The sequence below is a fragment of the Muntiacus reevesi genome, chromosome 3 (assembly GCF_963930625.1).
Source record: "Muntiacus reevesi chromosome 3, mMunRee1.1, whole genome shotgun sequence".
Taxonomy (NCBI): Eukaryota; Metazoa; Chordata; class Mammalia; order Artiodactyla; family Cervidae; genus Muntiacus; species Muntiacus reevesi.
This window is the reverse complement of record NC_089251.1, coordinates 106,541,883-106,559,790: the sequence shown is the minus strand read 5'-3', so window position 1 is coordinate 106,559,790 and position 17,908 is coordinate 106,541,883. Positions and strand designations below refer to the sequence as shown.

The 17,908-nt window shown below is 53.6% G+C and overlaps 1 protein-coding gene across 2 annotated transcripts in view; it reads left to right on the top strand.

Moving 5' to 3' along the window:
* The window catches only part of ECE1 (endothelin converting enzyme 1), a 121,194-nt gene that overhangs the window by 91,502 nt on the left and 11,784 nt on the right, over nt 1-17,908 (top strand). For both annotated transcript variants that reach the window (XM_065929992.1, XM_065929991.1), the window contains exons 7-11: nt 563-628; nt 1,742-1,933; nt 8,732-8,874; nt 10,219-10,333; nt 16,356-16,466. In XM_065929992.1, the coding sequence (XP_065786064.1) occupies nt 563-628; nt 1,742-1,933; nt 8,732-8,874; nt 10,219-10,333; nt 16,356-16,466 (627 nt within the window). The remainder of the gene's footprint in view (nt 1-562; nt 629-1,741; nt 1,934-8,731; nt 8,875-10,218; nt 10,334-16,355; nt 16,467-17,908) is intronic.

Here is a 17,908-nt window from a genome sequence, read left to right as displayed (position 1 = left end):
CTCTCAGGAGCCATCAGGGATTGACCCTGCCTCCCTGCCCAGCTCCCAGCAAGCCCTTCACAGGCACTCTCTCCTTGTACTCTCATCCTAGCTCTGAGGACTCAATGGTTCCCCTGTCTTCCAGCTGAAGAAGCTGAGGGTCAGAAAGGTTCGGTAGCTTGTCTAAGGTGACATAGCTCTGAGTGATTCTGAACTGCTCATTATCTTAGGAAGTGGTTAATTAAACAGAGAGAGTCTGCAGAGCCTTGGAGTTTTAAGAGGAGGATGGCTCCGTCTGGCCCATGAGAAGGGCGCTGACCACATGCATCTGTCCCCTCATGGAGGGCCCATCCCAGGCGTGGCCCCTGCTAACAGCTTGTGCTTCTGTGCACGCCCATCCCTCTGTTGCTGTGTGCCGGCTGTCCCTGGGGCTGGTGGAGGCTGCGTGGGTATACGTGTATGGGTGTGTGTGTGCAGGTGTGTGTGCACGGGTGTGTGTGCATGGGTGTGTGTATGCAGGAGTGCGTGCACGGGTGTGCGTGCATGACACCAGATCCCCTCTCACCCCTACCTTTCTCTCCAGGTGGACCAGTCTGGCCTGGGCTTACCCTCAAGAGATTATTACCTGAACAAAACCGAGAACGAGAAGGTGGGTGTGCCTCTTCCGAGAGAGTGGCTCCTACCCAGCCCACCTCCCTCCGTGGTTCATCCCCCTCGGTGACCCCTCAGTATCCACACCTCTGCAGGTCTTTGAAGCTAGAGAAGCATACAGGGGTCCCTTACCTACCAGTCCCTGGCAGGGGGGAGGGGCCTCATTTATGCCCATTTTAGAGTGAGGCTCTTCCACGTTTCACCCTGTGGGCACAGTGGACAGGGACAGGTGTCATCTGTCCCCATTCCAGAGAGAGGCAGATCTAACGGCCACTACCTCTGGCCTTCCTGGTGATCCTGCAAGTCCTGAATGCCTCTGAATGTCGTTCCCCTCAGCTGTCATATGCATATTATTTTTCCCTGGCCTGTTTCAGAGGAGGAAATAAGGCTCAGAGATGCTGAGTGACCTGCTTAAGGTCACACAGCCGGCCGTCAGTGGTGAGGCTGAGATTCTCATCTAGATCCGCTGACTCCAAACCACCTACTCCCCCCCGCCCCCGCCCCGGCTGCCTCCCGTGATGTCCCAGGGAGACGTGGCCTGAGGTTCGTCATCTGTTCATTCACGATTCTACCCACTTCTATTGCGCGAGTGCGTACTAAGTGCCTGATGCTGGAGAGACAGTGGTCTATAAGGCCAGCCTGCTTCCCGCCCTGTGGGGCTTCGAGTCTAGGAGAGGAGGCAGATGTTAAATAACTCACCACCAGATTCGAGGTATAATGAGCAATTGTACTAAGGGAAGGGTGAGCTGAGAAGGTAACCTGAGGGTCTAATTCAGATCTGGAGGCCTGGCAGAGCGGGGTGGTTCAGAAGTAGTGTGTTCCAAGACGAGAACTGAACGCTGGCCCCACTGGTGGTTTTCATGCATCCCAGAGGGAGTGTGGGCCACGACAGCAGAGACCGACCCACGTGGGGCCCTGGGTGGGCCTTATCCTAGGGGCCAGGGGGAGCCAGTGAAGGGGTGTGCTGCCAAAACCATTGCTGAAGCTGGTTTCCTGGGTAGAACCCCCAGCTCCCTGGCTGCCCGCCCAGGGCTGACCTGACTGCCCCCTGGCTTGTCCAGCGGGCAGCGGGTGGCAGCCGCTGATGGAAGTGGGGGGCTGGGTCCCACAGGTGCTGACGGGGTACCTCAACTACATGGTCCAGCTGGGGAAGCTGCTGGGCGGAGGGGCCGAGGACACCATCCGGCCCCAGATGCAGCAGATCCTGGACTTTGAGACGGCTCTGGCCAACATCACCATCCCCCAGGAGAAGCGCCGGGATGAGGAACTCATCTACCACAAAGTGACGGCAGCCGAGCTGCAGGTAGCCGAGCTGGCTGACGCGGAGGCTGGGGTGGCCGTGGGATTCAGGATGCAGGGCGCTGGGCTGGGGGCATGGACACCTCCTTCACCAGAACAACCCCACGAAGCACAGGGGTGGTTGTTATCACCAGTTCACAGATGGCACTGAGGCTCAGGGAGGTTGAGTTGCCGGCTGAAGGTCACACAGCCAGTGACGCCAAAGCTGGTCTCTTGCTGTATTCCAGGCTGCTTTTCTGAAACCGTAGTTAGCTGGGGAGAGTCTGTGCTCGTGACAATATTGAATCGAAGTGATTGGGCGTGTCCATTCTCTCAAGCTCCTTGAGCCTGGCACATAGCAAATAAACACAGCAAATAAATCTGATGTCACCTTCCTTTTACCAAGCCAGGAGGTTAGGTGATGTGCTCAAGGGCTCCAGGCTTCTAAGTGGCAGGGTGGCTGGGACCCGGACTCAGGCTTGGCTCACTGGAGCTCTGCTCTTGACGATACTCTTGACCATGACCCCTGCGGCCTCCTGGAGCTGTAGCAGGGTTGAGGTCAGCACTGAACGGCTCTCTACTGGGTGTAAACCATCTGAGAAGCCACTGTCTTCTCTGTAGATCAGTTCAGTTCAGTCCAGTCGCTCAGTCATGTCTGACTCTTTGTGACCCCATGGACTGCAGCACGCCTGGCCTCCCTGTCCCTCACCAACTCTTGGAGTTTACTCAAGCTCAAATCCATGGAGTCAGTGATGCCATCCAACCATCTCATCCTCTGTTGTCCCCTTCACCTCCTGCCTTCAATCTTTCTCAGCATCAGTGTCTTTTCCAATGAGTCAGTTATTCGCATCAGGTGACCAAAGTATTGGAGTTTCAGCTTCAACATCAGTCCTTCCAATGAATATTCAGGACTGATCTCTTTTAGGATGGACTGGTTGGATCTCCTTGCAGTCCAAGGGACTCTCAAGAGTCTTCTCCAACACCACAGTTCAAAAGTATCAATTCTTCGGCACTCAGCTTTCTTTATAGTCCAACTCTCACATCCATACATGACTACTGGAAAAACCATAGCCTTGACTAGACGGACCTTTGTTGGCAAAGTAATGTTTCTGCTTTTTAATATACTGTCTAGGTTGGTCATAACTTTTCTTCCAAGGAGCAGGTGCCTTTTAATTTCATGGCTGCAGTCACCATCTGCAGTGATTTTGGAGCCAAAAATAATAAAGTCTGTCACTGTTTCCACTGTTTCCCCATCTATTTGCCATGACGTGATAGGACCAGATGCCATGATCTTAGTTTTCTGAATGTTGAGCCTTAAGCCAACTTTTTCACTCTCCTCTTTCACTCTCATTGAGAGGCTCTTTAGTTCCTCTTCACTTTCTGCCATAAAGGTGGTGTCATCTGCCTATCTGAGGTTATTGATAACTTCTCCCCGCAGTCTTGAATCCTCTGTAGATCAGCCTCTACCAAAGTCTGCCCCCTGGTGGCTGCTTGGGACTTGCAGGTGATGAACTGGCCTCGATTCCTCCTTCTTTTTTTTCTGTTTGTTTTTATTTACTTTTTTGGCTGCACGGGGTCTTAGCTGCGGCATGTGGTCTTTTTGGTTGTGGCTTGCAAACTCTTCATGGCATCATGTGGGATCTAGTTCCCTGACCAGGGATGGAACCTGGATCTCCTGCATTGAGAGCATGGAGTCTTCACCACTGGACCCCCAGGGAAGTCCCCAGTTCCTTCCTTCTGGTTCGTGGCTTGTAGACCTTCCCCCAGGCCCCGGGGTCATAGAGGAGTCAGCAGAAAGGCCTCAATCAATCCTCCTGTTTCCTGCCATTGCTTGGCTCCCCCCCAGGAAGGATGTCCAGGCCACCTCTGCCCACCAAGTCCTGCCCATCCATTCAAGTTCAGCTTATTTTCTCTCCTTTTCGGAAGAACACCTAGACCCCTGCCCCCTTTTCTGTCTCCATCTCTCCCTCCAACAGGTGTCTGTAGGACCACGCTGGGACGTGCTCTTGCCCCGCTTCTGGATGAGCTGGGGACACCAGCGAGGAAGCAAGCTCAATCTCATTGCCTCGAGCTTTGTGCAGAAGAGGCTGAGCCTTGGAGCTGGGGCCGGGCAGAGGCAGGGAGGGTGAATCTCACACGGGAGTGAGTGGGAGCCAGGCTGCCCAGGTGTCCCAGGTGGGCACACCGCCCACACAAGCCTGGGGATGAGGGCTGGAGAGCCCGGCCTCCTTCCGGGTGCCAGCTGCCCTTCAGGTCCCCAGAGAGGCTGGCATCGTGGGGAGTGGTGCTGAGTGGGTTGTTATGGAGATCAGAGGCCTGTGCTGGGTGCCATCTGGCACTGTTTTTCCCTCTCCGAGGCCAGGAAGTCGAAGGAGATGCTATTTGCTGAGGCAAGTTGATTTGGTTTGCTCCAACCGGTTCTCAGCCCAGAGGGACTCCGGCGGCCCCTGTCCCCCCTACAGTGGCCACGAAGCCCGAGAGTGGCTGAGAGAGCAGTCGCCCTGGGTGCATCTGCCCCAGAGTGGCCTGCTGGCTCTACCCCCAGATGGCCTTTCAGCATTTCAACAGGCTTTTGCTCTGTTCTTCCAAGTGGAAAGGAAAAGCTTGTCCTCCCTCCCAGCTGCAGAACTCCCCGGGTGGGGAGGATATTAGCAGAGGCAGCAGCCTGGAGCGGTGTGAGCAGAGGATTGCCCCAGCCCAGTCCCACCACCAGCCTTGGGCAAGTCACATAACCCCCTCCTCCTTTAGCCTTGGTTTCCTTCCTTATAAAATGGGCTTTGCTCGCTCACTCACACCTGCTGTGTTCCAGAACACAGAGACAGATGAGAGGCAGATCCTCCCCTCGTAAGGGGCGTGGTTCTTACCCACCCTTTTTTGTTAAAGATTTATTGTTTATCTATATTTTTGGCCGCGTTGGATCTCCATCGTGGTTCACCTTCTCTAGTTGCAGCTAGACTACTCTTGTGGTGCATGGGCTTCTCTTTGTGCTGACTTCTCTTGTTAGAGCTCCCGGCCTCTAGAGCACAGGTTTAATAGTTGTGGCACACGGGCTTAGCTGCCCCGTGGCATGCGGGATCTTCCCGGACCAGGCAGGGAACTGGACCCCTGCTGTGGCAGGCAGATTCTCAACCGCTTGACCACCAAGAAAGCCCAGGTCTTACCTTTAAGTCACAGAATTTTTGGAGGCCAGGTTCAAAGGTATGGAGTGTCTCCAAAGGGATGGGTACATATTACAAAATTATGTCTAAGTGTTTAAAGAAGTGGTGGATGCCTGAAGCCTGGTGTGCTGGATGAGAATCTGCCCTGCCCTGCCCATGGGGTTGCATGATGATGAGATTAGGCAAAGGCTGAGATCTCAAGCTTTGCAGACTGGCCTGCAGTTCGAACATGTGACAGTCATCGTACTGTTCCCGTGTCATCAGTGATGACAGCCCATGTCTCCGGCCCTAAACCAATTTGACTCATTTCACCCTTGGACAGGGAAGGATGTCTTTTTGTTCCTTGGTATCTGGAAATGTAGTCTTCTTCCTACACTTCAAGGGACTCAGGAGTGGGCGCCCCAGCCTTTCACAGTGTGGTTCTAAGAAGCCATGCCAGGTCAGCCCCCAGCAGCAGAGTCTGAATTGAGGACCACGAATCAAACCTCCTTCTGCAGCTTCTCTAAGGGGCCTGAGGACCTTCCTATTCCTTCCTAGGACCTTCCACATCAAAAATTGACTGGGAATGAGCCCCATCCTCTGATCTAAATTCTCTAGCTGAGGTGGAATCTGTGGGCATGCGTTCTCTCCCTTTGCAAGCCTCCTTGAGCTGGGGGCTTGGTGACCAGCAGGACTTTTCTTCAGCAGCAAGTGTAGAAAATAGAGCTCATCTGTGTACCTCAAAGGCTTAGAGTCACAAGTGGAAGGTCCTGATTGGTTAAAACATCTATCTCCATGGACACGGACCCAGGCACACGAGTTTTAAGTTAGGTGTTCGCTAAAGCAATAAAGAGTGAAAATTTTGGTAAACAGCACACACCTTATTTCAGAGTGGTGGGAATTTACCTGCCCAGAACACCTGCTCTCCCTAAAGGAACAGGCTTGTGTTAAGTACATAGGGATTTATCATCACCTGTATCTCTACCCCGATTGGAGTCCCAGTCACCAGCAGTTGTATAAAGCTCTCGTTAATTGTGTAAACAGTGACATTTTGTCAACTTGGCTGTTCTCGCAGGGGTCTTTGCCAGCAAGTCACACAGTCACATGGCACTAAGTGTTGGGCTCTGACCAGCTCACCTGGACACCATCACGTTTTGCAGCCACAGATATTTGAGGGGGAGCCCCAGAGGTTACTTGCTTAAGGAGCTCCTGCCAGGAAAAGAGAGTGGAATGGACAAGCTGGGGAAAAAAGAAGCTCAATTTGTTGAGTGAGCCGTCCCAAGAGGCACTTGGCAGGGACTGTTGCCTCCACTGAAAGAAAGCCTGTGGAGTGACTTGAGGTCCCAGAGCTGGTTCATGGTGGGCACCCCAGTCCAGGTCTCACGCAGGACATGGCTCTTAATATTTATTTATTTATTTATTTATTTGGCTATGCTGGGTCTTTGCTGTGGCATGTGGGAACTAGTTCCCTGACCAGGGATTGAACCCAGGGCCCCTGCCTTGGGAGCATGGAGTCTTTGCCACTAGACCACCAGGAAAAAGTCCCTGAGAGCCATTCGCTAAATGTTTCCCAGCTCACCACTGCCCGCAGGACTGGCTCCCTTCTGTCCTTTGAGATCCTCGCTCCCCAGCAGCTGAGCTGCCCTTTAAAACCAGAGAGACTGCCACGTGGGAGGTTTCCATGGCCGCCTGTGTCACTGAAGGCATTATCAGTATTTACCAGCCAGGTGTGGGTTCATCAGTGTAACAGGTTGAGTTCACTTTCTTAATTGATCTTCCCGTATGAAGGCCATTTATAATGCAACTCTCACTTCCCTAATTTGTCTTTGCACTTTGCCCATTTTCAAGGGGACAAAGAACAGAATTTGGAATGAGTCCCAGGACCACTCTTGGGAGCCTTTGAGCAATGATTGCAAAGCTAATCAATGATTATAATAACTAACATTGATTGAGTGCTTGCTCCTTGCCAGATACCATTGATATTAGAAGCATTTTTACTGTAACACAGGATATGTAGTCCTGAAAAACCTTTCTTTCTGTAAAATTACAGGACTAAAAATAACAGAACATATGGGGGAAATAGGACTAGAGCAGATCATTCGAAAGTTGTGTAACTTGAGGATATCATGCTAAGTGAAATAAGCCAGTCACACAAGGACAAATACTGCATGGTTCCACTTATATGAGCTGTAGAGTAGTCAGATTCACGGACAGAAGGTAGAATGGTGGTTGGCTAGGGCGGGGGGTTGGGGAGATATTGTTTAATAGAGTCAGTTTCAGTTTTGCAAGATGGAATCTGGGGATGGATGGTGAATGTACTTAATGCCATAGGTAAGGTGGTAAATTTCACGTTATGTGCATTTTACCATAATTATTTAAAATGTAGCATGACTTTGTAATCAAAACACTCCCAAGACAGTAACTGGAACCTTGGGAGAGAGCTCGGCATGGCTGGAGGCTGCCTGGGGAGTGGAATGGCGCTCCCGGCTGTGGACGCCGAGACCCTGCAGACAGACAGACAGACGGGAGCTCTGCGTGTGAGTGGGCTGCCGCTCGGCGGGCCCAGGGCAAGTACAGCCCTCTGGGAGCTGAGTCATGCGAAGCAGGCGTGTGCCTCTGTGGGGACAGAGCCCTGGGTGTTCCTTTTAAATTTTCTTAAAATAGAGCCGACCGGCTTCCCGTGTGTGTCTCCCTTTCTTGCTGAGGTTGACATCCTACACTTGCTTTTCCAGCTTCCAAGCCTGAGAAAAACTCCCCTGTGGACCAAAGCACTCCACACGCTCTACGGCCATCATTCTTGTAATTGACAATCATGTAGAGGACCGATCATGTAGAAACTAATGAATGTTACAGAAGCACTTGTTGAGTTGAACAGACGAGGTTAAGTTGTTTAATCCCCGCATTAACCCTATGGGATGGTTTCTATGAAGATAAGCCTCACTTTTCAAGATCCTGAGGCACAGACTGTGAAGTGTTAGTTGCTCAGTCGTGTCTCTTTGTGACTCCATGGACTGTAGCCGGCCACAGACTCCTCTGTCCATGGAATTCTCCAGGCAAGAGTACTGGAGTGGGTTGCCATGCCTTTCTCCACGGGATCTTCCCGACCCCGGGATTGCACCTGGGTCTCCTGCTCTAAGGGCTGATTCTTTACCATCTGAGCCACCAAGGAAGCCCTTGAGGCACAGGGGGCTTCATCAACTTACTTGAGATGACACAGCTAGTGAGAGTGTGAACCCGGGCAGTTTGGTCCAGGTTCTGCACGCCCCCATGACACATCCCCCTGAGGCTCAGTTTCTTCATCAGTAAAGTGGGGATAATGGTACCGACCACCCAGGCTTGTCGGGCAGCCTGGCTGAGCGAGGACGTGTGCCACCCGCAGTGGCTCCTGGCCTTGGAGGGCCTGACCGGCAGCTGCTGCTTCCATCCCCGTGTCTGCTCTTCTTCCATCTCAAGTGACCGATCGGCGTTCGGCGCCTTGTATGGGTCCTTCTGTGTAACGGGACTCTGCCAGCGGCCAGCCGGCCCGGGCCTGACGTCTGCCCAATGCCCTCTCAGCCAGCGCCCGCCTCTCCTGCTTTGTCGGTGGGTGGGGAGAGGGGGGCTCCTTCTTCAGAAGGGCGACCTGGAGACCTGGGCTCTGAAGAGAGGCAGCCCAGCCAGAGTCACCCTGTCCGCTTTCCTTTCAGACCTTGGCGCCCGCCATCAACTGGCTGCCCTTCCTCAACACCATCTTCTACCCCGTGGAGATCAATGAGTCAGAGCCGATTGTCATCTACGACAAGGAGTACCTGAGCAAGGTGTCCGCCCTCATCAACAGCACAGACAAATGGTGAGGGCACCCAGCGCCCGGGGACGGGCCCCTCTGCTCAGCCAGGACCCACCGGCTGGCTTTTTTTTTTAATATTTATTTGGCTGCGCTGGGTCTTAGTTGCAGCACTTGGACGGTTTTAGTTGCAGTGTGTGGCATCGAGTTCCCCAACCAGGGTTCAAACCGGGGCCCCTGCTTTGGGAGCACAGAGTCTTAGCCACTGGGCCCCTGGGGAAGTCCCCTGGGCTAGCTTTTCTGGGAGGCTGCAGGGCACGCTGTCTCCTCCACCGGCCCCCTCGGTAGCCTGGGGCACACTTCTTTCCCTTCATCCGGTTCATCGTCCTCATCCATGAAGTGAAGATACAAATAGCACTTACCACACAGGGTTGTTGTGAGAACTGAGTGAAACAATTGGTGTGAAGTGTGTTAACACAGTGCCTGACCCCGAATGGGACTCAGTAAATGTTCGCTAACACTTTTAGGTAATACTTATGATTGTTTTTAATTTTAAAGATTTGTTGTAGGGAATTCCCTGATGATTCAATGGTTAGGGCTCTGGGCTTCCATGGCAGGGTCCCAGGTTCAATTCCTGGCCAGGGAGCGAAGATCCCACGATCCTTGTGGTATGGCCAAATAAAAAGGACGTGTTATAGAAAATTTTTTAAACTACAGAAAAAAGGCGACAAAAATTAAAATTACCCAGAGCGCCATTGTTGATCTTATGGGATGTGTGTGTGTATGTTTGTGTGTGCATTTGTAGAGAGAAGCATGGATATGTAAGTGAGAGAGAGAGATGGATGTTCTAATACATCGTTCCTTTTTTTCCCCATCATTGTGACCACATGGATAGTTTGCCTTTCCTTAACATTTATCATAAACATTTCCCCATGTCAGCCCAGGCCCTCTGCACATCTCATTTTCCGTAACTCCATGATAGTCCATCGAGCATAAATGATCATTTATTCACCATTCCCTGTTGTCAGACATTAGGTTGGTTCCGGTTTGAGCCTGGATGTTCATTATAGTGAACACCCTGTGTGTGTGAAGGTGACTTGCCTGCAAAGGTGATATCAGCCCCTGATGACTCTGCGCTCCGGGGGTGGGGGCAGTGAGAGCTCCCGTCCATGGAGACTTGGGCCCGGCTGGTCAGAGCGTCCTTTCCTGCCCACCCGATTCTTAGGCCCTTTTCCCCTCTCTGGCCTCCTGGCTGGGACACCCTCAAGCTTTGGAAGTGGCCACCCCTCCCCTGCTTTGGCCGAGCCGCACCCACCATCCAGCGGGCGTGTCTGGACCCCTCGCGGTCAGTGGGGGGCTTGCTGCGTCCGGCCCCGGGCACGTCTGAGCCTGTCTGTGCTCCCGCTGCAGCCTGCTGAACAGCTACATGATCTGGAACCTGGTGCGGAAGACGAGCTCCTTCCTTGATCAGCGCTTCCAGGACGCCGACGAGAAGTTCATGGAAGTCATGTACGGGACCAAGAAGGTGAGCCTGTCGGCGGGCGTTTCCCCCACTCACCAGGGCACCAGGCCCTGAGCTCACAGGGAGGGAGGTGCCAGGCTGCGGAGGAAGAGGGCCGCCCAGGGGTCCGCCCTGGTGTCCGCCAGCGCGTGGGAGGGGACCTGAGGCAGCGGGGTGGCCAGGAGCCCCCAGGAAGGGGCGGTTACACTGAGTCTCCAGGTATAAGGGCTTCCTTCCCAGGAGGCTCAGCGGCCAAGAATCCGCCTGCCAAGGAGGAGACTTGAGTTCGATCCCTGGGTCGGGAAGATCCCCCAGAAGAAGGAAATGGCAACCCACTCCAGTATTCTTGCCTGGGAAATCCCATGGACAGAGGAGCCTGGCGGGCTACGGCCCACGGGGTCACAAAGAGTCAGACACGACTAAACTGCAAGTATAAAGTAGACCCAGAGGTTTAGCTAATTTACGGCAAAAAGTGGCTTCGGTTCTCTCGCTGCTGACTTCTCAGATGCGATGGTTCTAAGGCTTTCCTGGTGTAAGAGCACTCCCGTGACTGTCACATCCCTGCAGAGTGGGTACCACCCTCAGCCCCCTTTTACACGGGGGCTCTCCAGCTCCAGTAATCCTGCTTCTTCCCCGTACAAATAAAACCCTTGGAGCAGCCCCCCTGACTCCTGGAAAGTACGACACCAGTGTCCACCGATGTTATTCTTCTCCTCCCAGGCCCCAGTTCGGGGGTCTCTGCTACTGTAAATGCCCCACTGTGACCCCTGCCCGCCAGCTACTTCCACCTTCTCCAGGAAGCAGAGGTCATCTCTGTCTGTCTGTGTGCCCTCTCACCCGTGCCACTGTGCACTCCGAGCACAGTGTGCCCACACTGAGGTGGGGGCTGTGCCTGAGGCCCCCGTGTCTGCTGAGGGAGCTAGTAGAAACGGATCAGCCCTCGCAGGTGCGGAGGGGACCCCGAAGCCAAGCGGTACCCCAGCCGCAGAGCAGGAGAGGCTGGAGAGCCAAGCCTTTGGCCAGCGCGCCCTGCACCCACCCAGGACCACAGCTTGCAAGACCCCAGGGGGCAGGCACAGCTGGCTCTGCAGGGCTCTGCCCCCCACCACCACCCCACCCCCCGCCCAGGGTCCAGGGGGAGTGGGCGGGGCCAGGGATGGCAGGATGTGGGTCTCAAAGTTCATCCTGGGGCCGGGTTCTCCGTGTCCCTCTCTCTGGTGGGAAGGGGGCTGAGGAACAAGCCCTGATCCTGATGAGAGGGGCTTCCTCAGCCTGAGGGCCGCCCTGGCCCTGCAGGGAAGGGAGGGGAAGAGCTGGCTGCCCTGCCCGCCTCCCCGCTCCAGCTGCTCCTCCTGCCCTGGGCCAGCCCTGGAGGAGCGCCTGGGTCCAGACCTGAGCAGGCCGGGACTCTGTGCCCTGGAGCCCTGGGCCTCCCGGGGGCCTTTATACAGGAGGGGCCTGACCAGGAGCCGGCAGGGCGCTTACTGAGACGGCCCTGTGTATGGAGCACACACCCCCGCCATTGCTTCCCCCCACCCCTCGGGTTACAGATGAGAAAACGGAGGCTCAGGGAAGTCAGGGCTTTCCCTCGTCACCCTGCAAGGAGGCCGTCAAGCTCAAATTCAAACCCAGATCTGGATGACTACAAATTTTAGTATATTTGGCTACCCACTATTAGTAACAGTAAATAAAAAGTAGCCTTGTTGAATGTTTACCCTTATAGACATTATCTCCCCCAAGTTCCTAGAGTAGTCCTCTGTGTTGGAAACTACTGCCATCATCCCATTTTACAGATGAGGAGACTGAGGCTCAGTGAGGCGAAGGGACTTATTCAGAGTCACACAGCTTCCAAGTGGAGAAAGTGAAAGTGTTACTTGTTCAGTCGTGTCCACTCTTTGCAACCCCATGGACTGTAGTATAGTCCAGGCTCCTCTGTCCAAAGGATTCTCCAAGCGAGAATACTGGAGTGGGTTGTCATTCCCTTCTCCAGGGGTTCTTCCCAACGCAGGGATTGAACCCAGCTCTCCTGCATCACAAGCAGATTCTTTACTGTCTGAGCAGCCTGGCAGTTCCATAAGTGGAGAGTAGCTTTCAAACCCAGCATGTCTGATTCCACAGCCTGTGCTTCTAAGCTCTGTACCACTCAGCCTCTCCTCTGCAGGAACCAACAGTCACGACTGAGCATCCTGAGAGTTGCCAGGGGCAGCAGGTGGGGAGGGCAGAGTGAGGAGTTGTCAAACAGGTACAGAGTTTGAGATCTGCAAGGTGCGAAGTTCTGGAGATGGGTTGCACAACCGGTAAATATAACACTGCCGGACTTTATACTTAGAGTTCCCTGGGCCAGGCTCAAAGTGCAGCTGCCGCTCTGACCAATGAGACGCTGAGAGCTGGTGGGATACATGGAGGCCTGGGCAGAGGCAGGGGTGGCTGGGAGACCCTGAAGGTGCGAGGCTCTGGGCCGGGGGTCGCTGGATGCCCCCGGATGGAGGGATGGAAGATACTGCCTACCTGTTTCTCCTTCTCCAGCCCTCCTCACCCCCCGTCATGACTGCTCCTGGGTCCCGGCCGGGTCCACCCAACTTATGTCCAGCACAGCTCAAATCACAGCTCCACTGTGTGACCTTGGGGAGTCCTGGTGCCTCTCTGAGCCTCCGTTTTCTCATCTGTTCTTTGGGATCATGCCTGACCTCATCTCTTAGGACCCTGGGGAATGGCCTCCATGTGGGAAAACACTTTTAATTTCCTAAAGCTTTATAGAGCGTCCAGTTGTCCATCGGTATAGGGAGATAATAACGCAGAAGTTTGCGTCAGAAGATCTGAATTTACAACCACACAACCTTTTTAATATAAAGTTTTATTTATGTACTTTTGGCTGCTCCGGGTCTTCCGTTGCTGTGTGCAGGGGCTTTCTCTAGTTGCAGTGCTCTGATTTCTGGCTGTGGTGGCTTCTCTTAGTGGGGAGCATGGACTCTAGGTACACGGGCTTCAGTAGTTGCAGCACACAGGCTTAGTTGCCCTGTGGCATGTGGGATCTTCCCGGACCAGGGATTCAACCCCCGTCCCCTGCCTTGACAGGCAGATTCTTTACTGCTGGGCCAGCAGGGAAGTTCCTAACCACACAGTTCAGTTCAGTTCAGTTGCTCAGCCGTGTCTGACTCTTTGTGACCCCATGGACTGCAGCACACCAGGCCTCCCTGTCCATCACCAACTCCCGGAGTTTACTCAAACTCATGTCCATCGAGTCAGTGGTGCCATTCAACCATCTCATCCTCTGTCATCCCCTTCTCCTCCTGCCTTCAATCTTTCCCAGCGTCAGGGTCTTTTCCAATGAGTCAGCTCTTCGCATCAGGTGGTCAGAGTATTGGAGTTTCAGCTTCAGCATCAGTCCTTCCAATGAACACCCAGGACTGATTTCCTTTAAGATGGACTGGTTGGATCTCCTTGCAGTCCAAGGGACTCTCAAGAGTCTTCTCCAACACCACAGTTCAAAAGCATCAGTTCTTCGGCACTCAGCTTTCTTTATAGTCCAACTCTCACATCCATACATGACCACTGGAAAAGGTCCATATAGCTTTGACTAGACAGACCTGTGTTGGTAAGGTAATGTACCTGGTGGACGTTTAATAAGCATTAACTACTGTCGCTGATGCTGTTAAGCTTGTTGTGCGTCTGCTTCTTCCCCCAGATGTTCTGGGTGCTTCAGCTGAGCTGCTTGAGGGCAGGACCCAGCACTGTCAGGGTCCAGCTGAACTGCTCAGAGAACACTGGCTGTGTGAGTTAATGAGCACAGACATGAACGGATGGGTTAATGCAGAGAATCTCCTGAGGAGACAATGAGTAAGAATTGTTCCATCATTCAACCGCCCCAGCCTGGAGCCTTCACAGAACCCAGGAGCTACAGTCCTCTGGTCCTGACCTCCTGAGTGATCGGCCTCTGCAACTGGGGCAGGTGGGGCACATGGCTGGGGGAGTTTAAGTGGATTTAACAGCCAGGAAGTGAAAGAACTTAGGAAAGGCTGGAGGGCCTCTTTCTTTCTTCCCTCTGGTGTTTAAGAAACTTTTAAACTAAAGCATAATTTGTTGTTGTTTTTGTTTGGTGGCTAAGCCCTGTCTGACTCTTCTGGGACCCCATGGACAATAGGCCATCAGGCTCCTCTGTCCATGGGATTTCCCAGGCAGGAATACTGGAGTGTGTTGCCATTTCCTTCTCCAGGGGATCGTCCCAACCCAGGGATGCAACCTGAGTCTCCTGCTGGGCAGGTGGATTCTTTGCTGAGCCACCTGGGAAGCCCAACTCTAATTTACATACAAGTAGATGGGAAAACAGTGGAAACAATGAGAAACTATTTTGGGGGGGCTCTAAAAATACTACAGATGGTGACTGCAACCATGAAATTAAAAGACACTTGCTCCTTGGAAGATAGTTATGACCAACCTAGACAGCATATTAAAAAGCAGAGACATTACTTTGCCAACAAAGGTCTGTCTAGTCAAACCTATGGTTTTTCCAGTCATCATGTATGGATGTGAGAGTTGGACTATAAAGAAAGCTGAGCACTGAAGAATTGATGCTTTTGAACTGTGGTGTTGGAGAAGACTCTTGAGAGTCCCTTGGACTGCAAGGAGATCCCAGCAGTCCATCCTAAATGAAATCAGTCCTGAATATTCATTGGAAGGACTGATGCTGAGGCTGAAACTCCAATACTTTGACCACCTGATGCGAAGAACTGACCCATTAGAAAAGACCCTGATGCTGGGAAAGATTGAAGGTGGGAGGAGAAGGGGCCGACAGAGGATGAGATGGTTGGATGGCATCACTGATTCGATAGACATGAGTTTGAGTAAACTCCGAAAGTTGGACATAGACAGGGAGGCCTGGTGTGCTGTGGTCCAGGGGGTTGCAAAGAGTTGGACATGACTGAGTGACTGAACTGAACTGAACAGACTAAAAATGTGTACATTAAGTATGCAGTTCAGTGAGAGTTGACAAATGAAATCACTCCTGCTACCACCAGCCCAATCAAGGTAGAGAGCGTGTCCATCACCCATGTGTCCAGAGTGCTCTGTGTAGGAGGTTCCCTTGCACCCCCATCGGTCCCCCCACCAGCCCTGCCCCCCCCAGAGGTGGGTGTAGATGGGCTTCTTTTGCTCAGCATAACGGCAGTGGAATTCATCCACATTGTGTCTATCCATCGCCCCTTCTCCTTTTGTTGCCGAGTGGTGTGCTGTTGTATAAAAATACCACATTTTGTTTATCCATCTGCGTGTCGACGGGCATTTCATTTGTTTTCAGTTGATGGCTATTATGAAGCAGGCTGCCCTGAGCCTGGGTGGTTTTCACCACCTGTTCTTCCTAGTTAAGAGGACCCGGCTTCCTCTGCAGTGCAGAGGTAGTGTGAGCAGGGCCACCGCTTGTGGTCACGAGGACTGGGTGGGTGAGCAGGCAGCACTGAGCCCAGGCTGGGTGCTTGCCCCCAGGCCTGGCTCTGTGAGGCTTCAGCCCAGCTGACCCGTCTCCAGCCTCCAGCATGTCCTGTGGGCTGGCGGGCTTGTGGGTGAGACCGAGGTCGGATGAACACATCCAAGTCCCGCAGAGTCCTGGTGCCAGCTCTTTCTCCAAGAGGCTTTAAATGGGGCTGCAGCCCTTCTGGGGTTTTCTGTTACTTGGGGGGTAGAAAGGGAACTTCCCAAGGTTCTTTGCGACCAGGATCCTTAGCATCCTCCAGGAGAGGGGCGTGGGGTATGGAGTCCGGCATGTCATGGTTCCGGCGGCGGGGGGCCTCTGGACCAGTGGCTTCCCCTTGAGGACTGTCTGCGTCCTCATCTGCCTCCCAGGTCGTTTGGTGGCTCTGTAGGACACATCGGCATCTGTGGAGCGCTCTGCAGGAAGCGATGGATGGCAGGGATTAGGGTGATCCCCGGGCCTAAAATAACTTCCGCTGGGTCAAGAAAGGTCTCCCTCCAGTTCTGGACGGAAGCACGGACCCCGCTGTCCCGCCCCCCAGACAGACAGTGCCAAGTAACGCCTCTGACTTGTGTTTTCCAGACCTGTCTTCCCCGCTGGAAGTTTTGCGTGAGTGACACAGAGAACACCCTGGGCTTCGCCCTGGGCCCCATGTTCGTCAAAGCGACCTTCGCTGAGGACAGCAAGAACATAGTAAGTCCCCCCGCGCGCGGAGGCAGTGACGTCACCCCCGCCACCCCCGTGAGCCTGCCAGGCCGCGCTCTCATCCGCTCTGGACCAGCCCTCCCCCGGGCCAGGGCTCCAGCCCTAACTCCAAGGTTCCATTTTCTAAAGCCTTGCGTAATCTGAGTTACCTGCAATAGAGAGTACGATCACAGTGGCAGGTCCTTTGTCTGTGGGATTTCATGTCGCCCTCCTGGCTTCCCAGGGAGGCTGGTCTAGCCGTCTCCACCTCCAAGGGTAGGCAGGGCCCAGAGGGGTCATGTTGGCAGAACAGCTTGACATGAAGTGATGGCAGGCAGAGGACACCCTTGGCTGAGCATCTGGAGACAGCCGGGGCCCAGCCCGGGTGCCGGCTTTACCTCTTCCTGGTGGGGGGTCTTGGGACAATACTCTGACCCCGTGGACCTGGAGGTGGGTGCGCCCATCCTGCAGGCGGAGACGGAATGGCCTTGTGCACGTGGAGAGCAGCTGGCGCAGAATAAGGGCTCAGGGAGCGGTAGCTGCTCTGTCATTCTTGTTGTGGTTCAGCCGCTAACTTGTATCCAACTCTTTGCGACCCCACAGACTGCAGCACGCCAGGCTTCCCTGTCCTTCACCACTTCCCAGATCTTGCTCGAACTCATGTCCATCGAGTCGGTGATGCCATCCAACCATCTCACCCTCTGTCGTCCCCTTCTCCTCTTGCCCTCAGTCTTTCCCAGCATCAGGGTCTTTTCCAGTGAACTGGCTCTTCACATCAGGTGGCCAAAGTGTTAGAGCCTCAGCTTCAGCATCAGTCGTTCCAATGAATATTCAGGCTTGATTTCCTTTGGTCCCATTTTTATTACTAACTTTAACTGCACAGATTTTTATTTGCAGTCAGAGGTTAGCAAACTGACTCAAACCTCTTACGTGACCTTCCTGTTAGTGGCTGATGCAGATTCTGAGCCGAGTTCTGTCTGTCTTCAGTCTGTCTGCTCCCCCTGCTGCCCGACTCCCCCTTCCTCTGCTCCAGAGTCTTTTTCAGCCTCTGGATCTGCTTTTGACATTCATCTCCAGCCTGAACATAGTCTTTCTGGACCCACCCCTCAGAACTCGGCTTCTCTAGATTTTAAAGCCCAGTCCATTCGAAAGGAATTCCATCATCCGACACCTCTGAGAACAGCTACATGTCCTAACATCTCTGAAAAGAATCGCAGGGCATGGCGCTCAGTAAAGGCACTGATAAGTCCTGCCATGAGAGTCTTTTCCAGTGTTCCCAGAGCTTACCCTGAGTGTAAGTGACCAGGGAGCCCTGTTTATAGAAATCCGTCTCATCTCACAGGATGCTAGCACTCAGAGGAAGGAGGTTGGGGGACCGTGGCTGTGGACCCCCTTCCTCAGCCCAGCCCCTCGGAGCATGAGGCCTGGAGCCAGGATCTGAGTCCAGGCTC